General features: G+C 43.4%; 2 protein-coding genes across 7 annotated transcripts in view; both read right to left on the bottom strand.

The window, feature by feature from the left end:
• Positions 1-2: 2 nt before the first annotated feature.
• Positions 3-6428, bottom strand: LOC101485249 (uncharacterized). The gene is made up of 4 exons (XM_004569612.3): positions 5859-6428; positions 4514-4878; positions 4284-4353; positions 3-4169 (listed from the first exon to the last, which is right to left on the bottom strand). Exons 1-4 carry the CDS (start codon positions 6253-6255, stop codon positions 2575-2577), a joined length of 2427 nt encoding a protein of 808 aa, XP_004569669.2. The 5' UTR covers positions 6256-6428; the 3' UTR covers positions 3-2574.
• A 4096-nt stretch (positions 6429-10524) lies between these two features.
• The window catches only part of sptbn4b (spectrin, beta, non-erythrocytic 4b), a 115453-nt gene continuing 98454 nt past the window's right edge, over positions 10525-27523 (bottom strand). For 4 of the 6 annotated variants that reach the window (XM_014411878.3, XM_076873431.1, XM_076873433.1 and 1 more), the window contains 15 exons: positions 27166-27444; positions 26799-26929; positions 26021-26225; positions 25559-25804; positions 25159-25293; positions 23372-23616; positions 23004-23142; positions 22337-22421; positions 22020-22216; positions 20872-21890; positions 20681-20741; positions 20261-20517; positions 15650-15820; positions 14763-14805; positions 10525-14613 (listed from right to left, as the gene is read on the bottom strand). In XM_014411878.3, the coding sequence (XP_014267364.2) occupies positions 14284-14613; positions 14763-14805; positions 15650-15820; positions 20261-20517; positions 20681-20741; positions 20872-21890; positions 22020-22216; positions 22337-22421; positions 23004-23142; positions 23372-23616; positions 25159-25293; positions 25559-25804; positions 26021-26225; positions 26799-26929; positions 27166-27444 (3543 nt within the window). In that variant the 3' untranslated portion in view covers positions 10525-14283. The other 2 variants (XM_023154400.3, XM_076873432.1) reach the window with 2 other exon arrangements.

Genomic DNA, 27523 nt, shown 5'->3' with positions numbered 1-27523 from the left:
GCTTTGACTGCAAATGTTATTTAATTGCAATTTCGAGCAAGAAAAATAGACATATCTCAGAGAACTGAAATATAAAGTTATTAGAAAGTCACTTTACACTTCGACTTCTATTTTAAAAATTATTACACCTTTCACTGGGATTTTTGGGAATTCACAAAACATAAATTACTACTTTAAGAATTCTTAAAAAAAAAAAAAAAAAAATCAATTAAAATGCCCAAATTTTCACTTAAATTTCAACTGGCAAACTCCCACATTACCTTCAGAACATTTGAAGATGTAATCTACCTTAATATCTCAAATTTTAGGTTTCATACAAGTAACTTTCATGTTTCACCAGATTTTTAAACAGCTGAGGTTAAAGAAACAAAATAATAATACAAAACATAAATGCCACAACAATACTGCTAACCTCTACTGATAAAAAAGCTGATATCGTATTGACAGCTATTAAATCACGCTTAATCATTCCCTTAACTCTAACATCTAAAGGGTGAGAGGTGCCAGTGTTATAGCTGTTTTTCACACCCACTTTCCCCACATCATAAGGACGAATGCACAGATCAGTATCAGCTGATATCAGCAAACACAAGGACAATTATCTACATCAGTGTCTGTCTTACATTATATTAGGCTGGCATAAACCTTTAGTCAAGTTATTTGTTGATGCCCAGATTAGTTAACATTAGTTGGTTTTAACATAGTTGCTGGTCCAGGATTTCACCAAAACTTTAATACCTCTTCAATCACAGGTAACCCTACCAGCTCTCCCAGTACATTTTATTAAGTTATTTCTGTGTCACACTGGAGCCGTTTTCATACATGCACTGCAGCTTGCAACTGATTTCCTAGTTGATTAAACTCGAGAATAGAAGACAACTAGTCAACTAATCTGATGGATGAATATAAACATTAATCTTACAAATGTTGTATTTGTATTAAAGAGCCATTTGAACCAATTAACAAATTATTTAAATGCCACTGAAATGTGTGACACCGTACACCGTGTAAAACTCTGCTCAGTTTTTTTGCAGACTTGCTGCATAAGGATAAGTCAAAAGTTCCTTAACAAAAATTAGTGGGAGGATTTTGCAAAGCCAGAGGTCCAAAGAGCCAATCAACAGCTGTACACCAGCAGCCACATGTGTTTACTCATTACTGTAGCAAATATGTAGTTTAGCATACTTGTGAGTTATATCTAGAGTTACTGTTTGCATTTTGAATCAACTCAGAGCTGTCTGGTAGCAGAAAACAGACTCTGGCTTGAACCCTTGAGCAAACACCGAGCTTGTAAAGCTTTTTGTAGCAATTTTTTTAAAACAGATTTGACAGGTGAGTCAATAAATGTACCTTCAAAATAAAAGCCCAGATTCATCCAGAGGTGGCTGTGAAACCTGTGAAACCATGCCTGTGCAGAATGTGCTTATGCATCGCCCCAGTGAAACAGAGTTTGATCTGACACAACATATAACCGTTCCTGTAGTACAAAGTCGTACAGCACTGTGCTGATTAGCGGGGCTGCCATCCATCTTTCAGTCATAGAGAGACATCGAGAGCTGAAATACAGTGCCGTGTGAGACCCAACAGCTAACTGGCATTAAATGAATAAAAGATAACGTTAGTTTAAATGATTAATATTGCCGGCACCATTTAGAAAGAGCGGCAACATTCAAATGTCTACTCTATTAACCAAGGACATGCCAAGATCAGTACCTCTTCTGGGTACTTTTTGTTATACCCATGTGCAAATTGTAACCAACCTCCAGGGGGCACTGTCTCACTATGCTTTCAGACGTGAGCTGCTCTTCTTCTAACTTTCGATATTTCACATTTTCCTCAAGAGGCTTTGCACTTTCAAGGCTGCCACTGCCTCATAATGATTTGCCTGGTTTAGTCGCTGCATCGGCTCATGGTACAAATTCACACTACACAAAAGTATGACCCCAGCTGATCCCTCTTTAACACAGTACTCAGATGTTTCAGACATGAAGTCATAACAGCTGTTTTTTTTAACATTTTGTTAACTGTTCTAGTTGATGTTCGACAGTTTTAACCAAGAATTTACAGAGAGGGCGCTGTTAAAAACCACCAAGGTCACCGCAGAGTTATTTAGCAGTAGGATTAGGGTTAAGCTGCACAAGCATACAGATGTTACAAACTTCAACCCTACCGCTAACCAAAAGCAACGACCAGGTGGTTGAAGAAGAGGTTAACTGATGGAGGTGCTTGATGCAGTCTGTGCAGTATAGAGTCCACATGATGTGTGATGGGGTGCATGTGAGAGAAGAGCAGACAATTGTCCAGTGAATTCACAGCGAGTGAATGGAGGTCAGGCGTCCGGTCTGCTTCACTAAACTGCGAGTTTCTAGAAAAGCGAGGCAAATAATTTCCTGCTCAGTGCTGCAGTTAAACTACAGATGACGCCCCGCCTGATTCTCTGGACTTCATGTATGAAAACAGCTTTGTTCAGCTGAGCAAAATTGTAAGCAAAAAGGCACCGGGCCATGGGTAACTAATGCCTCCATTTCATTTATTAGTCCTACTTGCTATCAGGTGATAGCAGCCCCACGTCACCTACGACCCGTCACAGCTGTGCTTCTTGAGCTGCCGTGAATCAGAGAAGCCTCGGCCACACTGCTGGCAGGAGTAGAGCTTCTGCCCTGTGTGGATTTGCAGGTGGGACTTGAGCTGATTGGACTGGTGGAACTTCCTCTGACAGTACACGCACTCGAACGGCTTCTCCCCCGTGTGGATCCGCATGTGTCTGTAGAAGTTCCCGTCCGTTCTGAAGGCCTTGCCGCACTGGTCACATTTGTACGGCTTCTCACCCGTGTGAATGCGCTCGTGCTGCTTCAGACTCGCGGCGTGGAAAAACCGCTTCCCGCACACGTCGCAAACGAACGGCTTCTCGCCCGTGTGGCTCCGCTGATGATAGCTGAAAGAGTATTTGTTGTGGAAGGACTTCCCACAGATGCCGCAGTTGAACTCCTTGTGCTCGCTGTGGCCTTTTTCATGAAGTTTGAGCGAGCACGCGGCGCTGAAACCTTTCAGGCATATTTTGCAGCTGTACGGTTTAACCAGCGACTTGTTCTGCCGTCGAGTCTGGAAGAAATTCTGCGTGCCGTCCGACTGCTCGCTCCTGTCGGCGTGCACGTACCTCTGGTGTATCTGCAGCCTGCAGTTGAAGAGGAAGGTCTTCCCACACAGATCGCACATGAACGGCTTTCTGGCGCCGTGGATGAGCATGTGGGACTTGAGCTTGTTGTTGTCTGAGAAGCTCTTGCCGCACTCCTGGCAGCTGAATGGCTTCTCTCCTGTGTGGATACGAAGATGCCTTTTCAGGTTGTTATTCAAGCTGAACCTCGCTCCACATATGTGACAGGTGAAGGGCTTCTCTCCCGTGTGGACCACACTGTGTCTTTTCAGAGCCGTGCCGGTCCTGTACGACCTGTTGCACACGGAGCACACGAAGGGACTGTCGCCTGTGTGCTTCCTCTTATGCACAGTCAGCGAGTGGGCATATTTGAAGGTCTCCTCACACATTGTGCATTTATACTTTTTGGTGTTTGTGTGAACCATCTGGTGGAAGCGAAGCGTGTCTTTGCTCTTGAACTCCTTCCCGCATGTCACGCAGCTGAAGGGCCTTTCTTCCGAGTGCACGGCCATGTGACACTTGAGCTGAACCGACGTCTTGCAGGTCTTGTCGCAGAGCTGGCACTTCAGCAGCTGCTTCCATTTCTCGTGGCGTAACAGGTGGTTTTCCAGAGACTGCTTGATTCTGAACGTTTTCCCGCACTGATCGCAGGAGAATGGCTTCGGAGGCTTCGACCGCTGGTGACGCTTGAGATGGTTCTGAAGCGACTCCTCTTTCCTGTACGATCGTTTACACTGAGGGCACGGGAAGGGCAGCGGGGCTTTAGTTGCCTCGTGGCGCAAAACGTGATTTTCCAGAGACGCCTTCTCTAGGAAACTCCTGCCACACTGATCGCAAGGAAAAGGCTTCTTGTGGACCTTCATGTGTTTCTTCAGTTCGCCTTTCCAGTGAAAACCGAGGTCGCAGTGCTCACAGAAGAACCGCCTCGCTGTCTGCGAATCCGTCTTTCTCAGTCGTCTGCCAGGCTCTTCAGCTGACTTGCTTTGTTTCTCCTCGCTGCCGTTGTCAACGGAAACTGGAAATTAAGGCGCAAATGTATAGATTGTTATTATCCATTTCCACCCACACAACCCCCTCCTAAATCTCAAATCAACATGTTTATAGTCACATCTGAAAGCAACACCGGTACCTGTTTCACTATTAGCAGGTGCTCTTCTCGTTCGTCTTGTCCTCCCAGAAGCTCCTCCTTCCAAAGACTTCTGTGACACAACAGAATAAATCTGAGTTTGCATGAAAAGACTTTCTAAGCATCTCAACTAAAACATCCTAACACGCTGAATCTGTGAATGCAGCTGACAAGCCTTAGGATCTACTGTTTTCCAAATGGAGACATGAATGTGTCAAACAGAAACATCCGACCTTCTCCTGTGTCGAGTCGAGACCGCTGACAGTACTGGAGTCGGGACTGGGGACATTTTGAGGTGTAGAGCCCGGCGAGGCCGCTGGTTTGAGCACGATTGCTGCAGCTCCCGTCGTTTCTGAGACGGCCGATGACTGCGCTACGATTTGGCTGGCACCAACCAACAGCACCGTGGGAGCGGAGCTGACTCTGCCCACGAGCACCATGGGGGCGACCGCAGCTTTGGGGACGGTCACCGATGCAGCCGTGGAGGTGGGGACGACTTCAGCAGCTCCTGCAGAAATGGGCAGCGGGTCTGGATTTGATTCTTCTGCAGCCGATTCTGGGGCGTCTGGACTGGTGGACACTGACAGCACAGGACCTCCTGCATTTAAAGACAAAGTTACACATTGTTATTTAATGAACTCACTTGACTACTTGGCTTCTTCTTCTATGAAATATATGATAATCGACATTATGTTTAACATGTTTATCATCATCCCAAAAACTCTAATTTATTTGTAATTTAGTTGAACTCGAGCTGAGATGACTTGCTAAAGAGGTTCGATCTAGAAGAAGGTTACAATAAGGTTTCCACATCAGGAACAGCTGCCCTTGTAGATGAGCTTTAAAATAAATGTTTACCTACATGATTAACTGGTGTCCCCTCCAAAATTCCCTTTTTCCAACCACATGTTGAGTTCAAAGGGAAGAGACATGGTTTTAAATTCATTAACAGCATAAATAAACAGGCAGAATTATAATCCTGAGATAAATAAACACAAAAAGGAGACAGAATAAAGCCTCGCTACTAAAACTGTGTCTGAGTGGATCAGATGTACAAGTGATTCACTTTTAGAAACCGAATCACTTGGCTTATTGTAAATTGCCATTTTACTGCATATTGCACAATTAATCAGCACACCAATTAAAAAAGGACTCTGCCTCGAGGCCCAGTTTGAAGCTCGTGTGCTAAACTAACAGCATGTGGGGTTAAAACTTTAATCATATGTACACATTTTCAGCTATATCAACTTTTGTAGCAGGAAATTAACTAGACATTAATTCTTTTCTTTCTTTTTTGCCATAATCTTAACCCTATATTTGACAACAGCAAAATAAAACTGGAAATTATGTTTCTGGTGTGCCACCCCAATATTTTTAGTGGCCCCCATCTGGAAAAACGAAACATGAAAAAGAAAATGAGAATGCGTAGCGTGTGTATAGTCATATATCTGGCCCTTGATGTGATCTGAACTTCCCGGGTGAATTTGAGAAAATACCCCCCAACTCAAAGATGATCCTTCAGAAATCAATCTCGATCAGAATGATTGATCGATTAGTTGATATGTGACTGCTTCTCACCCATCACTGAGCCGTCTTGCAGCAGGACGTGAGTCGGGCCCTCGCTGATGGTCTTCAGCTCCTTCTCCAGCTGCTTCATGTCTCTGCCCAGCTGCCCCACTCTGGCCTCCAGCTCCTGCTCGAGCTGCCCGGCTTTCCTCTGGAGCACGTCCTCCAGCTGCTCCACTTTGGCCCGCAAAGCCTCGTTCTCCTCGAATAGCTCCGAGGAGAACTCCGTAAACACTTTGTGGATCTGCACCACCAAAGACTTCTCTATCTCTTGGATCTCACCCATCCTCGCCTTTTCCCACTCCGTGTTTGGCGCCTCTTTCGCCAACACATCCCTGAAGACAGACAGAGTCGCCTGGATGGCCACTTCCACAATCGACGCCACTTCGCTGCCGAATCTCGGCTCCATGTTTGTTCACATGAACTCTCCGCCTGCTGTGTCCGAAACTCCGCAGCGCATTTTGAGCCCCAGTGAGGGGTTAAACCGGGTCCAGCTGGACTCAAAACACAAAACTCCTTCTTCCGTATCAACCGTCCCGTCCTTTCGTTCCCTGTGCACCTTTGAAAACCTTCCGTGTTGCATTTCCGCCTCCGGGGCCACACACGCTTAGAAAATAAAAGCCCCTTCTATCTACTTCTCGTTTATTCAACTAAGATTCTAACTTAAAATAACTAAAATAAAAAGTAGCAGCTTTTTTTAATTAAAAGTTTCAGTGAATTTCCGAGATAATGCTTTTATTAATTCATAATATTCAAGTGAATGTTTTACACTTTTGTGCATAAAAGCCCCAAACACATTCAAATTGAGTGAATGAACTAACATAATTAATCTTTAAAATTTTAAAATAATAACTGTGGGTTTTTTTCGGAACGGTAAAGACCCGAATTCTTAAGTGTATAAAGCATAATCTGTAGTTTCTGATGCCAAAATACGTCTTTTATTTGTATTAGGCTAGTACTCATATTTGTGCATTTTAGGATCTCTCCAAACACATTCAGATATAAAATCATTGTCGAATCACTTACCTCATTTACATATCTTAAAATGATATTTCCTTTTTTAATTCATAAAAAGCACTTTGAAGGCTTAAATTCTGACCACGTCATATTTCCCCACTTTTCCCTTTTCTGCATCAATCTTAGATTTAAAGTGAACTGTACTCATTGATCACTGTGCAGAGAAACAATAAGAAAACCACATTTGGGTCTGTTAACAGTTAAACTTGTTGTTGATATAAATTTCAAAGGGACACTTAGCTACATGTAGTCACTGAAATATGCTGAAGTTGAACCTGAACATCAGAATGTGTTTGGGTGATTTACGTGACTCTGAACATGGCGTGGTTGATGGAGTTAGCTGGGCTGGTCTGAGTATTTCAGAAACTGCTGACTTACTGGGATTTCCCCACACTACCTGCTCTAGAGTTGACAGAGAATGGTCTGAAAAGGAGAAAATGCAGTTTTCTGGGCAAAAATGCCTTTTTGATGTCTGAGGAGATTGGCCAGACTGCTCTGAGCTGATAGGAAGACAACTATAACTAAAATAACCAATCATTAAAAGCAAGATATGAAGAAGAGCATCTATGAATGCTTGGAGCAGATGAGCTACAGAAGCAGAAGACCACACTGGCTGCCACTCCTGTCAGCTATGAACAAGAAACTGATGAAACTGAGATTGGAGAATGATGAAGTCTGATGAATCTCAGACCAGGTGATATTCAGATATAGGGTCAGAATTCGTCAAGAACACTGTGATGAAAGTGTAGATCCATCCTGCTTTGTATTAATGCTTCATGCTGCTGCTGGTGTAATGGTGTGGGGGATATTTTCTCGGCACGCTTTGGGCTTTTTAGTACCAAGTGAGCATTATTTAAACACCGCAGCCTACCTGAGTGTTGCTAACCATGTCCATCCTTTTATGATGACAGCTTACCCGTCTTCTGATGGCTGCTTCTAGCAGGATAATACGTCAGGATGTATCTCATATCATCTCAAACTGGTCACTTGAACATGACAATGAGGAACTTTAGAAATGAAATTAGTCAATATGGCTTTTTTTGTGTCTATAAAACTGACTGACACAGTAGGTAATGCGAATTATACTGACCCTCAGTCATAGTGGAAATAAAATAGGAGCCCCCAGACCTGCTTAAATGACTCACAAAAACACACACACTCACACACACACAAAAGATTATCTTTCAATCTGTACTTTTCAATTCAAAGAAACAACTGTACAGAGTCAGTAATTTGCAGTTGGTTCTGATCATTTTGTACATTATTGGGTCATTTTTTCACCTTTTTTCCATGTCGGTAGTTTGTGTCACCCCTGTATGTTACAGTGATCGTAGAATGGGACTCAAAGACATGCACAGCAGTACTGTAATAGAGACTATGTCATTCATGCAACCTCTTTGTCCTGATCTGTTTGTGTGCAGGAGGTGTACATCACTTTCATCTAGGCTTGTGGCACAAATAAACAGTCACACTTCAAGACAGACTCAGACTCCAAGATTCAACATAGAAAAAGACAAGGGGCGGTTTTCCCAGTGTCACCATGGATAAATTATTTTCACGTCTGTTTTTACAGAAAATACTTCTGAGCAAATAGATTTGTACATTTCCAGGCTGCAGGTTGCAGACAGGCATACAGAGAGACAGGCAGGCTGAGGGCAGACAGACAGTGGTGCTCAGGGGCTCCTGGGAGGGGACACGCTGTGGCAGCAGATCAGCTAAAACACCAATTTATATTCAGTATTTATTATTTTTTATCTTTGGCTGGTGATAAAAAATGTCACCACATTAATGAGGTGGTCAACAGCACCAAACTAAAGCATAATATTATTCATGACGTGATGATAAAAGTGATCATTTCTAATGAGTATCCCTAAAGAACATCAATAAATTCAACCTCTCGTCCCACCTGAACATCCACTGAACTTAGCAGCCCTGATTGTCCCCGTTTGTGTCTGAGAAAATAACATTTCGCTTCAGTGTACGAGCCCTTTTAATGTCTGCGAGTTTTCTTATGACTTTCTATTCAGGCAGTGTGTTCACGAGGTCCAATTTTTCACCGCTCCTGACGTGGAAACAGAAGCATCAGTGTTTTCCTATCAGAGGCAACATATCAAGATCAACAGTGACACTAGTGGTGATTTTCACCCTTAAAACAATTAATTGTTTGGTCAGTAAAAGACGAGCAAATACACAATCCTCATCATTGTTACTTTGACAAACTTTCATATATTCAGTTAATCCTGTAATAAAAATATTTAAGAAATTTGAGCAAAAGCATGATGGTAGTTTTTTGGTTGTATAGAGAATTAAGACCTAAGTTATAACAGGGCAGTGCAGTGAAGCTAAAGAAAGAAAGAAAGGCGTGTCCAGGTTGGGTAACAAACAGACCATATAAAAGATGGACAAAGCTTTAAACCTGCATTCTTGCTGATGGCCAGCAGAGGGCGACTCCTGTAGTTATAAAAACAGGTGGAGTTGCATGGAAAATGTCCCTCAACTCGACTCCTCTGTGATCTCACTTTCCCGATTAGATTATGGGCTCAATCACTTTTTTTTTCACTTTTATTCAACACAACAAGATGCCTTTTAAATTTTTTGTGAATTATGAATTATTAAAGTCACAAAGGGGGACCAGTCCGAGTATGTCCAGTGTTGGTTTCACAGCGAGATCCACACCCCTTCTGTGACATCTGGTTTCAAACAACTAAAATAGCAAAGGTTGAAAATATCTTCAGGCTTCAAATCAGAACTTCACTCACTAGTGGCAAAGTCCATCTGTTATATACAGTCTATTTAATAAGTACATAGCACAGTGTTATGTGTCGCTAAATATTAGCTTCTGAACGAAAACAGGACTTCTTCCAGGTTTAATTTTTGCAGTAATGTCACTGAACTTATGTTTCAATATTAATTACAGTCAGTGCTGTCAAAAGAAAAATGTAGTATAACAAAAGTAGTGTTTGTTTAAAGTTTGTTTATAGATTTTTCTATAAAAGGCCGGCTCTGCTGAGAAGGTTCTAGGACCACTCACCAAAACGACGAACTGATTATTAAGCAGTTCGTTCAGTTAAAGGTTTTAGCTCTTGCATAAATGTCCATAAGCTGTACACGAACTTTGAAGATCAAAGTGAATTTCACGCCCTTCTCAAAGCCAAACTGCATGTGACTGAACCTGAAAAGGTCACTCATAATACTTTAATCTTCTCATTTTGGTAACTTTTAACTTGTCCGGGTCTGACGTCCCTCTGCTGGATCCCCAACACCAGTGAACACCAGCCCTCAGCCCTGCAACAGGCCAGCGTCCCTAGTGCAAAGAAAAGGTTGCATAAAGTTCCATTGCTACCACGGACATCATCCTCACCATCATCGGCAACATTAATCCCTGAACACACCGCTCTACAATCCTCATAGACTTCATATTACTGCATACTACTGAGTGCTTTTGGTGTACAAGATGCAACATGTCAAAGTCTGAAGTGTCTGAATGGCATCAGAGAATCTGCACCAGTGTTTCCCTCCGCTTAAAAAACAGTGCGTTTCATTTTTCGGGGCTTTTTTGGCCCCTGATCGTGTAAACAGGAGGAAACACTGATCCAACATGAAACATTTTCAACATCAATGATCTACATTCATTTCCAGGCAGAAAAGAAAACACTTTCAATACATTAACAACAAACCAAAAGGTATTTTTATTTATTACTTCGCGTCTGCCGACAGAATGAGGCTGATGTGAGCACAACAGACAGACGGGCAGGGTATCGGCACACACGCCCAAACCGTCGAGCTTTCATTTGTCCCAATGTTTACCTTTCATATATTATCTAAATGTTTCTGCTCTCTAAAGTGTAAAGTTATTTGACTTGTTATTGGTTCAGCTGTACCCTGCGCGATCTGTTCTGTGTGTATCAGCAGAAACAAATCATGGAGGTTTATTATGATGCTGGATTCATAATCAGTCAGCCAGCTGGCTCGGTGTCACTTTAAACATGGAACTCTTTTCACTCTTGGTGTGTTTGTTGTGTCTGACATGCATGCAAATGATTGCACTCATGTGGCATTCTCATGAAATAAATTACAAGTTCTAAAGACAAATTTTATGAGAAACAGAAACGAGGTCTGTAGGTCAGGAGGGAATTTAAAATCCAGCAATGAAAACCTAAAATAAATAAATAAATAAATAAGACCCAACACAATCAGCTGACCGATAACCATATCTTTAACAAGCCTTAAATATGAACTCTATCCTAGCAAATATAGACACGAGCTGGATTCTTGGGCTTTACAGCCTTCTTACAAATAAATGTAAATGTTTTCTTGTAAAATATTACTGAAGTTATGTGAAGTCCTTCATGTTTGAGTTAAAAAATAACCTGGTCTATGATTTTAAAAATGTAAGTATTGGAGTGATGCGTCTTTGATGAGCTGGCAGACTCTGTGACATGCAGCAGAAAGGTGAGAGAGCAGGTAAAGTCCATGGGCAGACGGTGTTTTGAAAAGTAAAAACACCAAAAGGCTGCATTCGAAGCTCTGTGAAGCAACTGTGCACTGACCAAAAAATTTAATCAAAAAGAGAAAACACCTTAAAAAAGACAACCTGTTAAGCTCATTTTCAGCTCCATAGTTTTACTCTTGGACTCTAACAGCGTAGCTTTGCATGATTTACATTTATACCGAGCCCCGGTGGAGCCCCTTAGTTTATCTTCTGTCTGAAATAAGCTGTTGTAGCTCTTCTCCCTAAAAGGCCATGCTCTCTTTAGTCCTGATTTCTTTTGAATGGCTGCCGCTGGCAAACAGAAGATAAACATAAGCATTATCTCGATGGCTGAACACAAGCGCTTGTGTTTCCTGTTCTCCACTGTGGCTGCGGGGATTTTTTTTAATTTTTATTTTCTCTTGCATCATTTCCACTTTAGAAGTCATAGTTTGATTGGTTCTAGGCCACAGGTGTGGGTTAAAATGCACCACATATCCTGAAACTGTGCCCACAGCATCAGGGAGCATCAGGAGCTAATGCTCCAAGAAACTAACTTGGACGTGTGCCCTACGAATGAGGCCTTTCTATTTTATCTAGCTTTCTGTTTCACATGCAGTACAGGAGCTGCAAATAATTAATTATTAAAAATAAAATAACAATTATGCAAATGCATTTCAGCTGAACTTTAACAGAGAGCATCAGAAACACGAGAGCTGGAATGAGTTTTCATACAGCAGCGGTGACAATAACGCACTTTAAAAGAAGTTTAAATGCAGTCTGGCCCGCATGCATCTAACGGGGCAGGAAATTAATGCCACCATCCACCGCTGGTGCCTCACAAAGCTGCATTTACCAGATAAACCAAACCGTGATGATTCTCATTTCCTGCTGTTTATGGCATTGTGGTGCGTTACCATGAAATGAAACATATACTTGTAACAAGGATGCTAAACTGCAAAGACGAGCTTCTTTAGACGAGTGATTTCTCTCCAAGAAAAGCATGCAATCTCTCACTTATGAAATATTTTGTCAGTGCCGTGTCAGCTCATTCGCTTTTTTAATTGATCGCTTCAGTCATTTCCACCTGATGACTTTTAAGACTCGTTTATAACCTCTAACATTTTCAGCCTGATGGGTTTTATGTGTGCGTGTGAAGATGTAAGTCTATCTTTGTGAGCGAGGACATATTTCCAGGACCTGAATTTGAAAGACGCTCTGAAAGGTTTATTTGAAGGTTCAGAATCAGGGTTAAATTAAGGGGTGAGGGAATGTAGCATCACAAAGATAGAAGTACAAATGTGTGAATGGGGTGTGTGTAGATGTGTGTTGTGAATGGGACGTATTGTATCCGGAAGACTGAGGCGGCATCTGAGGGGATGAACGTACTGACGAGTGTGAAGCACACACCAACACAAATAACCTGAGAGCTATGGAGACCCTGGGAGCGGAGAGCAGCAGCGCGCGCGCACACACACACACACACACACACACACACACACACACACACACACACACACACACACAAACAAGATTTTGTTTTAAACTCTGTATAAAAACAAATTTGTATGTATAATAAATCAAAGAGAATATCCAGTAGTTTGATGTTGTAAGAGAATAAAAGAGTAGATGAGGCCTGTTTTCATCCCTGAAGGCCTCATTCATTAAAAACATGCAGATTTTGTGCTTATGACCAAATCATGAAAAACTGATCTAGATGGTAAAACAAGCAGATGACAATGAATGGTTTCATTTTTATTAGAAATATCAAAAATAAAGATTTTTTCCTATTTTATTCATTAATTTAAGTGGACCTCTTAAACTTAAACCACCACCTGGTAAGGCCAATGATCATACTAGGAATACCCACCTGCCCCGTGTTTAATATGAGCATTTATCTACCACTGTAAAAGTCTATATATGACAGAATATAAATAAAACTACAAGAGGTCCACTTTTAAAATCGTTTTAATGAATGAGGCCCCTGGGAACAAGACTTTTTATTTCTTCTGACCACCTACTGCTCACTAGAAAATCTATAATGCTAAAATAAAATCCTACCCAAGGGAAGGGAAACTGCTGTGTATGCCCTGGGATCTTGATTTGATACATTTCTTCTTGTTTTTTGTGTGCGTAACAAAGTTCTGAAGACCGACGTCTACTCTTCTCTTCTCTTAAACAGAGTCAGCACAAACCTGGAGATCAGTGCTGACTCATCCAGGGCAAGTGCACGCGTGTGTTTACAGTGCAGTTTGTTATCCAAGTAAAACTATTAGAATTTCTACATGTTTTCATGGCCAGACCTCCAGACAGATGGGATACAGCGGAGAAAGTAAAAGAAGGTCTGTAAAACATTTTGGCATAATTTCATTCTGTTTGTATTTCCAAGGAGTAATAAGACGTAGTGTAGGATGTCTCGACTTACAGACAGATATATACAGTAAATAGGACACACAGACGAGAAATACATACAGACGGAGCTCGTCTCATAGAAAAAACAAACATGGAACAGCATGAGCTACGTTTTATCGCTCTACCAGCCGTCAGCCTAACAGCCTTCCCGTTGACCGTGATGCGCGTCCCGTCTCTCTCTCGCGGCGACGCTGCCCGGGGCTCCGCAGCACAAAACGCCACCCTGCTCTCAGGCAGTTCTCCGAAACAGCCGCCAGGGGGCGTCGGTGACTCTGTGCGTTCTCACAGAGACACAGAAGAGAGAGAGAGAGAGATAGAGGGGGAGAGCGAGGGAGGTGTCTCCTGCTCCAAATCAAATCCGTCCCGTCTGTCCTATGAGTGAGCCCGGGTCAAACCTTCGATTTCCATCCAAACACGACTGCTCTGTTGACAGTGTTGGAGGCGAAGAGGAGGAGGGGGGCGTTCGCAACCAGTTTATGGCCCCGCCTCCCAGCCAGAGTTCATACTGTGAGCTTCAATCCCAGCTCCCGTCCAAGCTCATTTTTTCTTACTGGACTTTTCTGATCGTTTTGCGTCCGACTTCCCAGCCCGTTCTGACCTCTCCGACCGTTCGCCCCTCTCCCTCTCCTTCTCTTTATCCCTCTCCTTCTCTCTGTCCCGTTCCTTCTCCTTCTCAGCACGCTCGATTCGGTCACCCCGGTCCGAACGCTCGCCACCGCGCTCTGACCTGTTGTCCACCTTGCTCCCGTCGCGGCGCGTGCCCTCGTCGGTGGATGAGGTAGTTGGTTGGGGCTGACCCCATTTGGCAATCTCCTCGTGCTCTGAAATACTGGCGGTGATATTAGTCACCCACGTTTTGAGGTCGTCCTGCGATGGGAGAGAGGGGTGCACAGATGTCAGCTGGCCGGTTCAGTTGTTAACATGAATGTTTTTAAGGTTTTCGATGACGTGCAGATGCACAGTTACAGCTGCTTTCACTATTCTGAGGCGTGCAGGAAACAGAAAAAATGTCTCACCTCATCTTTTGCATGAAACAAAAACTCGCTGCCGTCCTTCGTTCTGCAAAGAGAGAAGAAGAGTTAAACTCAGCCTTAGAGCAGTGGTCCCCAAACTGTGGGGTGGGCCCCATCTGTGAGCCACAGAACTACAGTGTGGAAAAGAGGAAAAGCGCGAGTCATTTGCTACTGCTCTGACTTTTACTTAACTAAAATTCAACTTAGATCAATTTGGAAATCCCCGTGTCTGTGTAGCTTAGACTACTTTAAGTTCTTCTTTAAGATTTGGAAAGATGTTTCACCCTCACTGTATCATGTGTTCTATTTTTAGATTTCTATTTTAGTAAAATATCTTTCTGTAATTATTATGAGGTGTCACACACTTTAAGGCATTTGCTTTTTTAATTTCAGAGAAGAAGTAAACAGCCTACTGATCTCAGTCACCTTTAACCAGCTGCTTCTTAAACACGACTCTCAGCTGTGGTTTAACTACGCTTCTAACGTCTAGTTATCGTCTGTAAACAGGTTCCATCGAGGGAGCTCATCACATCGTGAATCCTTAGCTGACCAATCAGCATGCATCAGCAGGATGCTAACGATTCATGGCCAAAAAAATGGAAGAAAGCGTTGTTTCGTTTCAGTTTGGAAAGATTATAAGTGTCATATTTTTGAAAACTAAAAGAAAATGTGACCTTTTTTGTCTAGAAGCAGGTTTTTAGCTATTGGAACACCAGAATTATGTACAATGGGTTTACTAGATCAAATCTGGGTTTGTGGTTATGACCAAATAAATTACTCACACTGTTTATTTTTACAATGTGCCCAGGCCCTAAAGAGTGAAAACACACTAACGTGAAGCATGAAAGTGCCTGTCTGCAGTACATGTGAGTGCGAAAACAGCCGATTACTTGAGCGTGAAGACGTTCTTCTTCTTCTTGTAGCCATTGGTGACGTCGCAGTGGCAGTGGGAGAGGTTGAGCAGCGGCTCGTTGTTGTAGGGCGTCGTGGTGTTCTTGGCGTCCTTGTAGAAACCCAGCTCCCCTTTATTCAGCACGCAGTACAGGTTGACCCATGATCTGCTGTGGTGGGGGGAGGCGGGAGAGGAAGGGAGGGGAAGAAGAGGAGGGAAAGGTGGGAGGAAAAGAGGAGCATGGGGAAGGAGGTTGGGTGGAGGGGTGGGGGAGGACAGGAGGAGTCAGGAAGAGCTGCAGAATCACAGTCGCTACACTAACACCTCACTCACCTGACCAGAGCAGACAGGTAGGTAGGCGGGATGAAGCAGCCCCAAGAAGGGAAGAGGAAACACACTGCTGAACAAACGCAGACGGACGGACAGACAGACGGAGGAGGTGGGGGGATGGAGGTATGGGGAGGAAGGCTACGTACAGCTTGTGTGCACCTGTGTGCGAGGCTTACATGTGACTTACCTTGGAGGAGACAAGAGGAGCAGCCAGCAGCACCGAGGAAGAGAGGAGAAAAGAGACAGAGGAGTTTGGTTAAAATGCCATTTTGGCAACAACGCGGCTTAAAATCCAGACATGCTCGTTTTCCCTCTGTGAGCGTGTTTACATGCACACAGCATTCCAGTTAATAGCTGACATCGGCAGTACTGTGCACAAGTTTCAGGAACTTGTTTATATTTTTATCTTCAGTCGCCCAGACACACAGTCAGAGTTCTTAAGGGCAACTTTCAGCCACAAGAAGAACAAAGAGTTCTGCAGCAGATGGTGTGGAAGCCAGTGTGAGATTACATAAAGAGACAGCCAGGCTCCACAGATGATCTGTGGCAAATCTCCACAGACCTTAAAAAGAAGTTTCATTTTTGTTTACTTCACTTTGTATTATTTTATTTTAAACATTCTCCTTTTACTTTTAGCAACTAAAACATTTGCACAGTACTGCCAGTATTATTCAGAGCAAGTTTCCGTGTGCAGCTTAATATCCTGATTTCAAACTCAACAGTAGATACACGGGTAAAAAAAACAAAAAAACAAAACAATGGTGCAAGTGATAAGTGATGTCTGAACTGCTCACAACACCCATTAAAAGTTCATTCTTGAAATGTTTTTCTATTGTTGGCTCTGTGTGATGGCGGGGAGTGCAGATATCCCAGACGTGGTCATCTCCAACCACATCCAGAGCTTTGCTTTGCAAGGCAGAAGAAAAATGGCTTAAAGGAGCGGTAAACTAAAGAGTTAATAAGGAAGAGCCAAAACTGTTGGGAAGAGTTGGAAATGAGCGCAACAGGTTCCCTTTAAAAACACTTGAGCTAAAAAAAATGTTCCTTTTAATATCTCTGTTCCTTGGTGTGGGTTTTTTAATGTATTTTCCTAGTTTACAGTAGCAGATATTACTTTTCTCTTCCTGTACATTATGAACAGGACACCTCGGGAAGAAGTTTAAACTTTTTCAGAGGAAATTTGACATGTGAATGCGCTCACAGCTGTAACCTCAATTTAATGCGAAGCATAGATGTGGAAGTTTGTCGTCCACTTTCATACACCTTTCACAGGCACCATACCCTAACAAGGTACCAGAATATTAATGTGCACATCAACTTACTTAGTGTCTCATCGCGTAGAGATGTAACAGAGACAGGTTGAATCTCAGTCCTTCCCTAAATGCATCCTCGCTTTCTTTCTCGGCATCAACCGCTAACAACGAGGAGCACTTTGGAGATTCACACTTGTCCGGATTTAAGCCATTCGACATTGTGCTTTACCTTGCCATGTACATAACAGGGCATGTACATACGACACACTCATCCATTGCCTTGAGTAGGTGCGTGAGCGGGACTCATCCACAGCTGGGAGGGGATGAGCTTTTAGCTGTGCAAGGTCAGCCCAGCCCTCAGGGGGCAGTGCAGAGAGAGACTTTCTTGCTGGTGTCTCTCTGGAAGAAGCAGGGTGGTCATCAGTGGAGGGCAGGCTGTGTGCATAAGTGTGTGTGTTTGACCAGCAGCTCCATCCCACAGCATTCCTCAGCCAGTCAGTCAGTCTCCTGTGTTTTATTCTGTGGGCTCGCGTTAGATCAGGAGGCATCGTAAGCGTCATGCATGAAGTTTTCACATGCGGTGGGAATCCTGCAGGCCTCTGATCTAATAAAGTGCTCTAATTACATCCTAATAATCAGCACTGACAGACATAATATATTCAGAGGCTGACATAAGATTTACATTAGTGAATCCTTTTCCTGCTTCATGTACTCATCACTGATTTTCTTACTCTTCAGTACAAATTAACAACTGGAGGACTGGGCGATATCTCAGTATCTGCTATGAACGAAGATCTTTATAGCAGAAATGTGCAGTAAGCCTTCAGGTCCTTCACTACATGTGCAGACTTATCAGTATAAAATGCATTTACAAACCATGTCGGACATGGTCATCAGCAAAATGTAAAAGAGCCAAAGTTAGTTTGTATGGTATATTCAGCGTTGGGGAGTAACGGAATACATGTACCTGCGTTACGTATTAAAATACAAAATATGAGTAACTGTAATCCGTTACAGTTACCATTTAAAAAGGTGGTATTCAGAATACAGTTACTTTGTTGAAATAAAGAAATTACACAGCGGTCTTCTCCTGTTTCATATGTTCGGCTATGCCCTCTCTATTTCTGGTAATTCCACGCTGGCGGAAACCCAAACAAAACACGCATTAGGAGGCTCTAATGTCTGTGTCTCAATCCTGCGGCCCATGTCAGCTCTACTTGAGGCCCGCATAATGACATGAAGAAATATTTTTAAAAATTATTGTTCAAAAATTATTTAATATAAAGGCAATAGGCAGAGTGTTCGGAGCCGCAAACCTGTTTTATATACACGCGGAATAGTTTTAATACGAGATCGCTGCTAAAAGTGCAGCCTTACCTAACGTCCACCCTACTGTTACTCATTTATATTAAGATTGAAACATCTAGTTAGTATTGGTATGGAGAGTAACCTGCAGTAATAGTAATAAACCACACAGCAATAGTACATTCATGTAGTTGTAAAAAGTATGATAATATATTAAGTATTCAGAATACGTTACTCTCATTGAGTAACGTAACGGAATACGTTACAGAATACATTTTGGGGCATGTATTCTGTAATCTGTAGTGGAATACATTTTAAAAGTAACCTTCCCAACACTGGGTATATTTAACCTCCTAGGACCTGGCGTCCACATATGTGGACATCACATTTTGGGTTATTTAGACCAAAATAGTCAATTTTGCTCTACATGGTCCTGATATCCACTTACGAGGACATTATACTACTACTGCTCTATCAAAATTTTAAACAAATATCCTGATATCTGGCTCTTATTTTTCTTAAAAACAAAAATAAGGTAAAAAAAATCTTGTAATTCTTTGTTTTTACATTCATTGGGCCCCAATATCCCCAAATATCAAATAGAAATTAAAAATGCATACTGTGGAAGAGTTCGGGTCTTAGGAGGTTAATACATTTTCACCACTATATTTCCAACCCCAGGGAGAATAGCTGCTGTGTTGCTGCAGCTAATGGGGATCTTAATCTATTACACTAAGCTATACCTGCCTTCAGACAGATGTTTCCAGCAAAGAACTACTACTCTTTACCCAGCTGCAATGACCAAAACAGTTATTTACCTTGCAAAACATCTACTGCTACCTAAATTAATTTGTTAGTGTAGCTGTGTGATTATTCTAAAGCTGTAGCTCAGTTTGGCCTCAAAAAGGTAAAAACCCTGTTTTTGAGGTTCTGAAAAGAACATTTTATTGCATGAACTAAGAAGCTTTGATTTGTCTCACATTTTTAACCTTTAGTTAAATAACTCCTTCAGTTTTTATTTTATTATTCATTGTTTGGCAACGCTAACATGACTTCTCCTCGCGGCAGGAAAACCTTAGGAGCAAGCAGAGGTTGCATGCGCGTGCTGACAGGTTAAAAACTCGATATATCGCCCAGCCCTAAACAGCTGTAATCTCCCACTGCCAGGCACAGGCAACACCACAAACTGTGACTACCTCCTTCTTTCCACCACATACAAACACAAGACAGTCTAGAACTTTTTTATGCCAGAGAAAAAGGTAAAAATTCAAACTTCATCTCAATAAAAATATAAAAAGGTAAGATTTCCTGAGAAACGCCAAAGCTCTTCTGAGTATTTTCATGTTGAACACACGATGGAATCAACCTGTGAGCCTGTGTGTGTCATGCATCTGTTCAACATGTCCGTGTGTTAGCCTGTTAGCTCAACATGCTAAAGTCATGCCTCTGTCACTCCTGTTGAATTATTAAATGGAGGAAGCAGCAGTGTCATGAGAAAGTGGTACTTAGAGGGCTGGAAATGCTTTGTTCAAACTAATATTTAAGAATAAGTCGATGAAACAATCATTTTTTCTGCACCTCAATAACCCCTGTGGAACATAAATAGCTTTGAATTGATTAACTGGAATCCCTAAAGTTTGATACTCATGACATCACTGTCCATCCTCCTTCTCTATAACTCCTATCAGGTATCAGGTATCATTATGACCCTGAACACCCACCTATTGGTGCTCTTCTTCAGGCTCTCAATGTCCAGCTTGCGGAAAAGGAAGCCCTCGTGGTGTGCCGTATGTGTGGGCGGTTGGGGGACGATCGGGCTGCTCTGGGCTGGTGCAGATCTGGACCGCCGCGTCGTTTCCCCGGGCTCTTTGGGTCGTGGCCGGCGTCGTGGTTTGGGTCTGTCCCGAGCTCGAGGGCGGTCGGGACGGGAAGACTTTTCTGGTATCCCATTAGGCAGTCGGGGCACCTCACCGCGGGCCTAAGGGTTGGGAGAGGCGATGAATTTGAGTTATGGCTCAAAAGTGAAAAACGTTATTACTTATCCCAGTTTTCTCTTTTTAGGAAGTTTGGTCAAAACTTAGAATTAACCCCTAAACGCCCCCAAATATCACACTCTTTATTTATAAAGACTAAACCCAGACCTGCGCTGCTTCTCTTTCTTGTAGCTGCTCTACGATCTCTGCCATGGTGGACCTCTTGTCTCTGTGGAAAAATACCTACTGTTCACATCACAATTGATTCAACTCCAAAATTGACTACAATAACATTCACTTCTTTTCTGCATAAATATCCACATCCAGATTAAAATGCACTGCAGTACTCTCAGTCTCACCCTCCTGCTGAGCGTCTGTCTGATTGCTCCTTCCCTGTGTCGTGCTCACTGGATTCCTGTCTCTCCAGCCGGTGCCTGTCCCTCTCTCTCCGCCGGCCCTCGTGGCCCCCGTGACCTTCTTGTTCGCTGGAAGTTTGCCTCTCCAACGTCCGTCTCTCCCGCCTCTCAGCCTGTTCCCTCCACACCTCTTGAGGCAGCTCATCCCTGCGCGCCTGGATTAGCTGCTCGCTGGACAGCTGCCGTTCTATCCTGTGGTGATAAGTGTGTGTCTGGCCCTGAGGCTCAGCGTGGCCCAAAGGGTCAGTCCTGGATCCTCGAGGCCCTCTGGTGGGCTCGCTGTGCAGACGCTCCCGGCTCGGCTCCTGAAGCACCACCTCGGCCATCACTGCTACCTCTGCTCTCTCTGTCCCCATCATCATATCTCTCTCCCTCCCCCGCTCTCTTGCCTTCTCCAGCCGGCTGGCCACAATCAGAGGCGTCACAGCATCATCTAAGTGTTTGATTTTGGGTTGCCGGAGATACGGGGAGGATTTTGCCTCAATTTCCCTCGCCGCTTGTGCCGGATGCAGGTGACTCATCACCTTTGCTGTCTGTTCCCTTGCTGTGCTGGCACTTTCTCGTGCCTGGTTGGCTGACACTAGCATCGCTGCTGTGGCTATAGATGCAATCGAGGATGCAGCCGGGCGGCCTAGACCTGCAGCCACACCCACTACGCCTCCATCCCGGACATCCAGAGTGTTTCGGTAGCTGGAGCCGTTCATCACAGGGGTGTAGTTGGCGACTGTTGATCCCAGGCGCCGAGCTGCAGATGACGGAGAAGGTGTTGGGGTGGCCGGCGAGGGAGATGGAGGAGAGCTGGCTTCGTTCTGTTCATATATAGTCTGCCTCATGACGGGGGAGACTGGGAGGCGGGGGAGAGTGGGTGGACTATGTGAGGCATCTTGGGGATCCAGGAAGACTTTACGACCCAGGAGGGGAGTTGGGGGCAGTTTACTTTGCTCTGCTTTTAGCTTTTCTACCTGCAGAAAGAAAACAGAACCAGAGATGAAACTACCAAGTCTTCATCAACAATTTGAGCATGTTTGGAACGTGCTACTGAGTTTGTCTAAACTGAGGACATATTTGCACAGTGAGGATGATGATAATACCGTGGTGAGCCGCCGCAGTGAGCTGAATCGCTCTTCCCAGGTGGCAGCTGCTTTGCGGAAGGCTTCATGTCGACGAATCAGCTGTTCCACCTCATCTACGCTCCCTCCAAGCTCGTTGCTGTTGATAAACGGCTCCTGAGCAGTCAGCCATGCCTCTGCCACCACCGCCTCCTGGGCAAACTGGTGAACCTCCAACACTGCAAACAGGACAAATAAGAACACCAAAAAAGAGAGAAAGCATCTTAATTTACTTCTAAATGCCAGATTCCTGCACATCCCTGTCTTTTTTTACTTTTTAAGCCATTGCATCCACTCACATTGCTGCAGGACTTCCCAGTGCTTGTCCCACTTCTCAGACAGCTCACGCTCCTTAGCGATCACTTTGTCCAGCTTCTCTTTGATCTGAGAATAAAGATATCACAATTACATCATGGGTCTGTTTAGCTCTATGGATGCTCAGAAAAAATTGAAATATTATAGGGAATCGATTCCTTCTCACACATAAAATATAAAACCTTATGTTTCTTAACATGCATCTCTAAAGTTTTCTGTCATGCATATACTGTCACATGGGTGCAGTGAGATCAGTGTAATCATTAAGAGGAAAAAGCTCAGGCTTCATTTGGTTTTCCACACTTAGTTTCATTGTATAGCAGGCACATCCTTGCTGGTCAAACCTTCTGTTTGCAAGAGGCAGCCAATTAGAACAATTTTTCCTTAAAGGGGGAGGAGCTATAACAGAGATACAGGATGAATTGAGAAGCTGCACCAAGCCCCAGCACGAAAAACAAGGGTGATTTTAGTGAATCATGTAAAGCCCCTCTAGTAGAGCCTAAAACTAGCAATATGACTCTGCAGAGGAGGCTAATCGACTCGTGAGCCCACTCAACCAGAGTCTTCAAAGTTATAAACAAACTGAGGTTTAGATATCCGTGTTTAAATTGGACTTAAAGTGACAGTCTTTATCATGTTTACTCATCTCACCTCTTCAGCTGCAGGGTTTCTAGCCGCCAGCAGGGTTTTTCCCATCTCAATACACTCCAGGATGCTCTGACTGCGAGCCTCTACTTCACTCTTAAGACTCTGGTGATAGTTCATCAGCACCTCTACTGAGGACACGTCCCTGCAGGAACCACACAGAACCTGAACTCACTGAAGACTTTCACTATGCCCACGAATGCTGACCATCACATGCTATTATAATGAACCATAAAAAGCAAAATGATATTTCATATGTACATTTTTTTTAAAAGAAAATAAATGAGTTTGATCTTAAACAGTGCATGTGGTGAACAGATATTGAGGCTGCTATGCAGGGTGCCACATGCATATGTAGAAGGTATTGTAGATACCTGGGCTTCTCTCCTGTCCCTATCTGACAGATGATCGAGTCCATCCACATGATCTGATCTCGGACCATGCCGAAGAACCTCAGCTTGTCAGTCTCTGTGGTGATCTGCACCCGACACTCTTCGCAGGATGTTAGCAGCTCTTTCCAGCACTGCATCACTTCGTGCTCACGGCACGCGATGGCTTCGGCCTTCTCGCCAGCGTACACCGTCCTCAGCTGGGCTGCGCTCTCTTGCAGCTGACGCACCTGGCAGAGCGTGAAGGCAAGCTTTAGTAAACAGCTCAACTGAACAGGGACGAAACAGAATTGAAAAAAGGAAAGAGAGAGTTTGTTTTCCGAGTGACGCACGAAACACAGCTGCCAAGACAGCTGTGTTTCGTCAGGGCCAAGTGGTGCAGGCTCTGTCACCTGAGTAGGCACAGAACATCTGTGCTTTTGCATCTTTCTTGAGTAGCACTGTTCCTGCTGCCCAGGTGCACGACAGAGACTAGATCAAGCAAAATTAAATGCAGAGTAAGAAGATGGTGTTGCCATGAAAATGGCAGACTCACAAAGAACCAAAAACTTTACTATCCAATGAAATAGATTTTATGTGAATTTGATTTAATTTAAACAAATTCACATAATTTAGTTCAGTTCAGTGTTTTTTATTGGTTATAAAAATGCATTAAAGTCTATCATTTCTGGATTCAGTTTCTGATATACTGATATTCTTTACTTTTTAAATCCACATGGGGGGTCACTGCACCAATTAGGATTACTCAGTTAGCCAGGTAACTTCTAAAATAGCATGCAAAAAATGATTTACACTTTTGTAATCAATATTAACAGTCAATGCTAATGATTAATTTTTTTTCAAATTCCAGATGTTATTCCTTTCACATTTAAACTGTTTGCAGTCAGTAGCACAACTGGCTGTTAGCTACTGTCACGGGCTGCCGGGGCAGACCATGTGGAGAGAGTAGAGGACCCAATTGCAGACAGAGGCGAGGAGACAAAAACTGGACATAACGAAAAGCAAGCCTTTATTTAGGGCTGAAAACTCACGAAAATACAACATGGCTAAAGTGAGGAAAAACCTGAACATAACCTGGGAAACTATGACTCTCACTGTGACTTTATACTATGACGAGACAAGATAACAACTATGACTTGACTGGGAAACTGTGACAACGGGTAGGGAAGGTAACACAGACGATGCGACAATGAACAAAGGGAGACAGAGGACTTTAATACACACATGAGGTGATGAGGGGAAGAGGAGACACACGAGGACACAGTTGACTAGAATGAGACATAATGACAAAGGGGAGAGTAAAACTAAACGTAAAAAACCAAGAACACAAAACTCTTTCAAAATAAAACAGGAAACGTGGACATGACATGAGCAACATGAAAACACACAGACAGAAAATACATGACACAGAAAACTGGGACAGACTCATAACTAAGGCGACGTAAAAGGACCTAAACTATACTGCAACTCAAGACGATAACAAAGCAAACACTTAATATAATTTCAGAATTTCATGAACAGAGCACAATGTAAACATAAGAAAACAATACAAAAATAAGACAAAACGCTGGTTCAGAGACCCAGCCCCTGACAGCTACTCGCCATATTGCATCTGTTATGGATTTACAAATAAAAAAAATCACTAAATAAGTTTCTATAAAGATTCCTGCAGACCAAATATAGATAATATCAATCTTCTTCCTTTAATTCTCCTTTAATTTTTCCTTAAATGAAGATTAGAGGAGGGTCTGTTGATCGATGTGCAGCTGTACCTGTGTGACAAGCAGCTGAATGTCCTGCTCGAAGGTGTGCAGGAGTCTCTGCAGGGTGCTGGTGTTGGAAGTGCTGCCCTGCCGAGCCCGAACCTCTGGCAACCTTCGATGTTTGTCATCAATCTGGGCTAAAACCTGAAAAAAGGCAGTGGAGAAATTTTGCCTGTTTGTAGGGCAGAAATGCTCTATCGGCACCTGATTTACATTTTTCCTATTTTCTTTCTTTTTCAAGCTGTTCTCATCACGAAGGCCAATGTACACTGTGGTGACCCGACATAAAAGAAGATAAAAGTGTGAAATTAAATTAAATGAATCTGCTCTTTATCATATCCGGCATTATATGTGTGTGTGTGTGTCCTTTGGTTTAATTTGTGGCCCGTCTTGGCTTTGCTCCTCTTACCTCTCTGCAGTCGAAGAAGAATTTGTGCAGCTGGTGTGAAGCAGCGAGCATCTGACCGCGGGTCTCCATGAGCTCCAGCAGGTCGGCCCAGGCTTCGTTCACTCCGTCCTTCCATTCGGCGATGGTGGCTGCTTCTGAGTGGCCGTAGTCGATGAGCTCATCCACCATCTGATTGACGGCTGTCACTCGCTCCTGGCCCACGCTGCCCGTTTCTGACGCAAACTCTGTAAACTTCTCCTGTAGGACCTGGAAGTGTGGCATGTTTTATTTACTGCAGCAAATCGGTCTGCTAATTTTAATGTATTCATTCATTCATTCAAGTCAAATAAAGAACATAATTAGACATTACAATCAAATGAAACCCCTTTTGAGATTTTACTTGTAATATTTAAATTTCAGGTAATAAAATCTGTTACCTGAATCTATTATTCATGTGCAGAGGCCATCTGTCGACACACTTACTGTGACATGCTCATAGTCTTGACCCAGTTCAGGCGAGCTGGCGACCACCTCCCTCTGAGCGATCCACTGCTCCAACTCATCCACCTCCCTGTTGAGCTGGTACAGCCAGTACTGCTGCTCCAGACGGCTCTTCCTCTCCTCCACCAGGTCCTTCAGAGACACGTACAGACGGTCTATCTGTGACTGACGCTTGCTGATCTGTTCGCTGTGGAAGAGAGGAGGAAGAGTGTAAGGTAAGGCACAAAAAAAAAAAAAGCTAGGAGGAGTGTAGCAGTAACTGCTCCCCCAGCTCGAGAGACAGACATCGCTTCTACTTTCAGGATTAGGATTTAAACTTTCCTTTCGGATTATTTATGGATCAGGATCTCGCCATCAGTTAGTGCTTCCCCACTCTCCTCTTTTTCTTTCCCCACGTGGTTTTATTCCATTACTGCAAGTCATTAACGTCTACTTTTTGCTGATTGTGTCTGTCTTTTCTCTGCTTTCCTCTCACACCTCCACACGGTGGCAGCAGACGACTGCCCCCGAGCCTCCTCCTTCCTGTTATAACAGAAATCTTTCTCCCCTTCAACAGAGACGATCGTTTTAAGGTTGGTTTTCTTTCTCAGGTTTCTTTACCTCATAACACAAAGCTCTTGTTGTGAAATACTGCTATAAAAATACAACTGAAGTGAATGATGAAAAACCTTTTATAATCCAGAGATTCGGTGCTTTTCTGTATTTAAGATGTTGTGACAGAAATTTCTGTCAGATTTTGTGCATGTGTTTAACTGCTCACCAGTCTGGATGTCCCATCTCCAGCAGCTGCCGGCACTGCTGTGAAAGCAGGCCGATGGTCTCAGCGTAGTCTTCGATGGTCTGTTCTAGGACCAAATGCTTCTTCAGCAGCTGCAGCGTGCTCTGCTCATCCTGGCAGGAGGAGGAAGAACACACGAGAAATGACACTTTAATTTCAGTATACACACACAGAATAAAACTGCATGTAAAAAATCCTGCTCACATTAGAGTCCAACAAACACAGTATCACATATTCAGATGACAATCGCATATTCTGCAGAGAACTGTGTGTGTAAGACGGCTCCTGTGATTTTAAAGAGTTTTTTTTTTTTACTTCAATGATAAATATTTCAGACAAATAATTTTACCTTTCCCTTCTCCTCATTCATCATGTGCAACTCCTGCTCACTCAGCCAGGCCTCGACCTCGGCTGTATCGAAGTAGTACTGCTGGGCCTGGTACATGGCATCCAGGACCAGCTGCCTCCTCTCAGTCTCGGCCCAAAGCAGAGCCCACAGCTGGGACAGCTGGTCGTGACCTGCCCTGATGCAGTCTGCCTCAGGGCTGCGTATGGAGCCAATGATCCCCGCCCTCTCCAGGACATCATCAATTCTGCTCCTGTGGCTCTGCAGCTCCCTCTGAAGATTCTACAGCACAGGCAGAAAGAGCTATTTAGATGTTGAGAGTGTAAACGGATGGATCAGAACTCAGAGGCTGGACATTATC

Source organism: Maylandia zebra, linkage group LG14 (genome assembly GCF_041146795.1).
Source record: "Maylandia zebra isolate NMK-2024a linkage group LG14, Mzebra_GT3a, whole genome shotgun sequence".
NCBI lineage: Eukaryota > Metazoa > Chordata > Actinopteri > Cichliformes > Cichlidae > Maylandia > Maylandia zebra.
The sequence above is the reverse complement of the archived record's forward strand: the minus strand, read 5'-3'. Positions and strand labels throughout refer to the sequence as shown.

Coding starts and splice junctions, on each gene's coding strand:
- LOC101485249 (XM_004569612.3), bottom strand. CDS start 6,255: ATGGAGCCGAGATTCGGCAGCGAAGTGGCGTCGATTGTGGAAGTGGCC. Junction 4,879..5,858: donor GCAAGACGGCTCAGTGATGG/GTGAGAAGCAGT, acceptor CTTTAAATGCAG/GAGGTCCTGTGCTGTCAGTG. Junction 4,354..4,513: donor TCGACTCGACACAGGAGAAG/GTCGGATGTTTC, acceptor GTTGTGTCACAG/AAGTCTTTGGAAGGAGGAGC.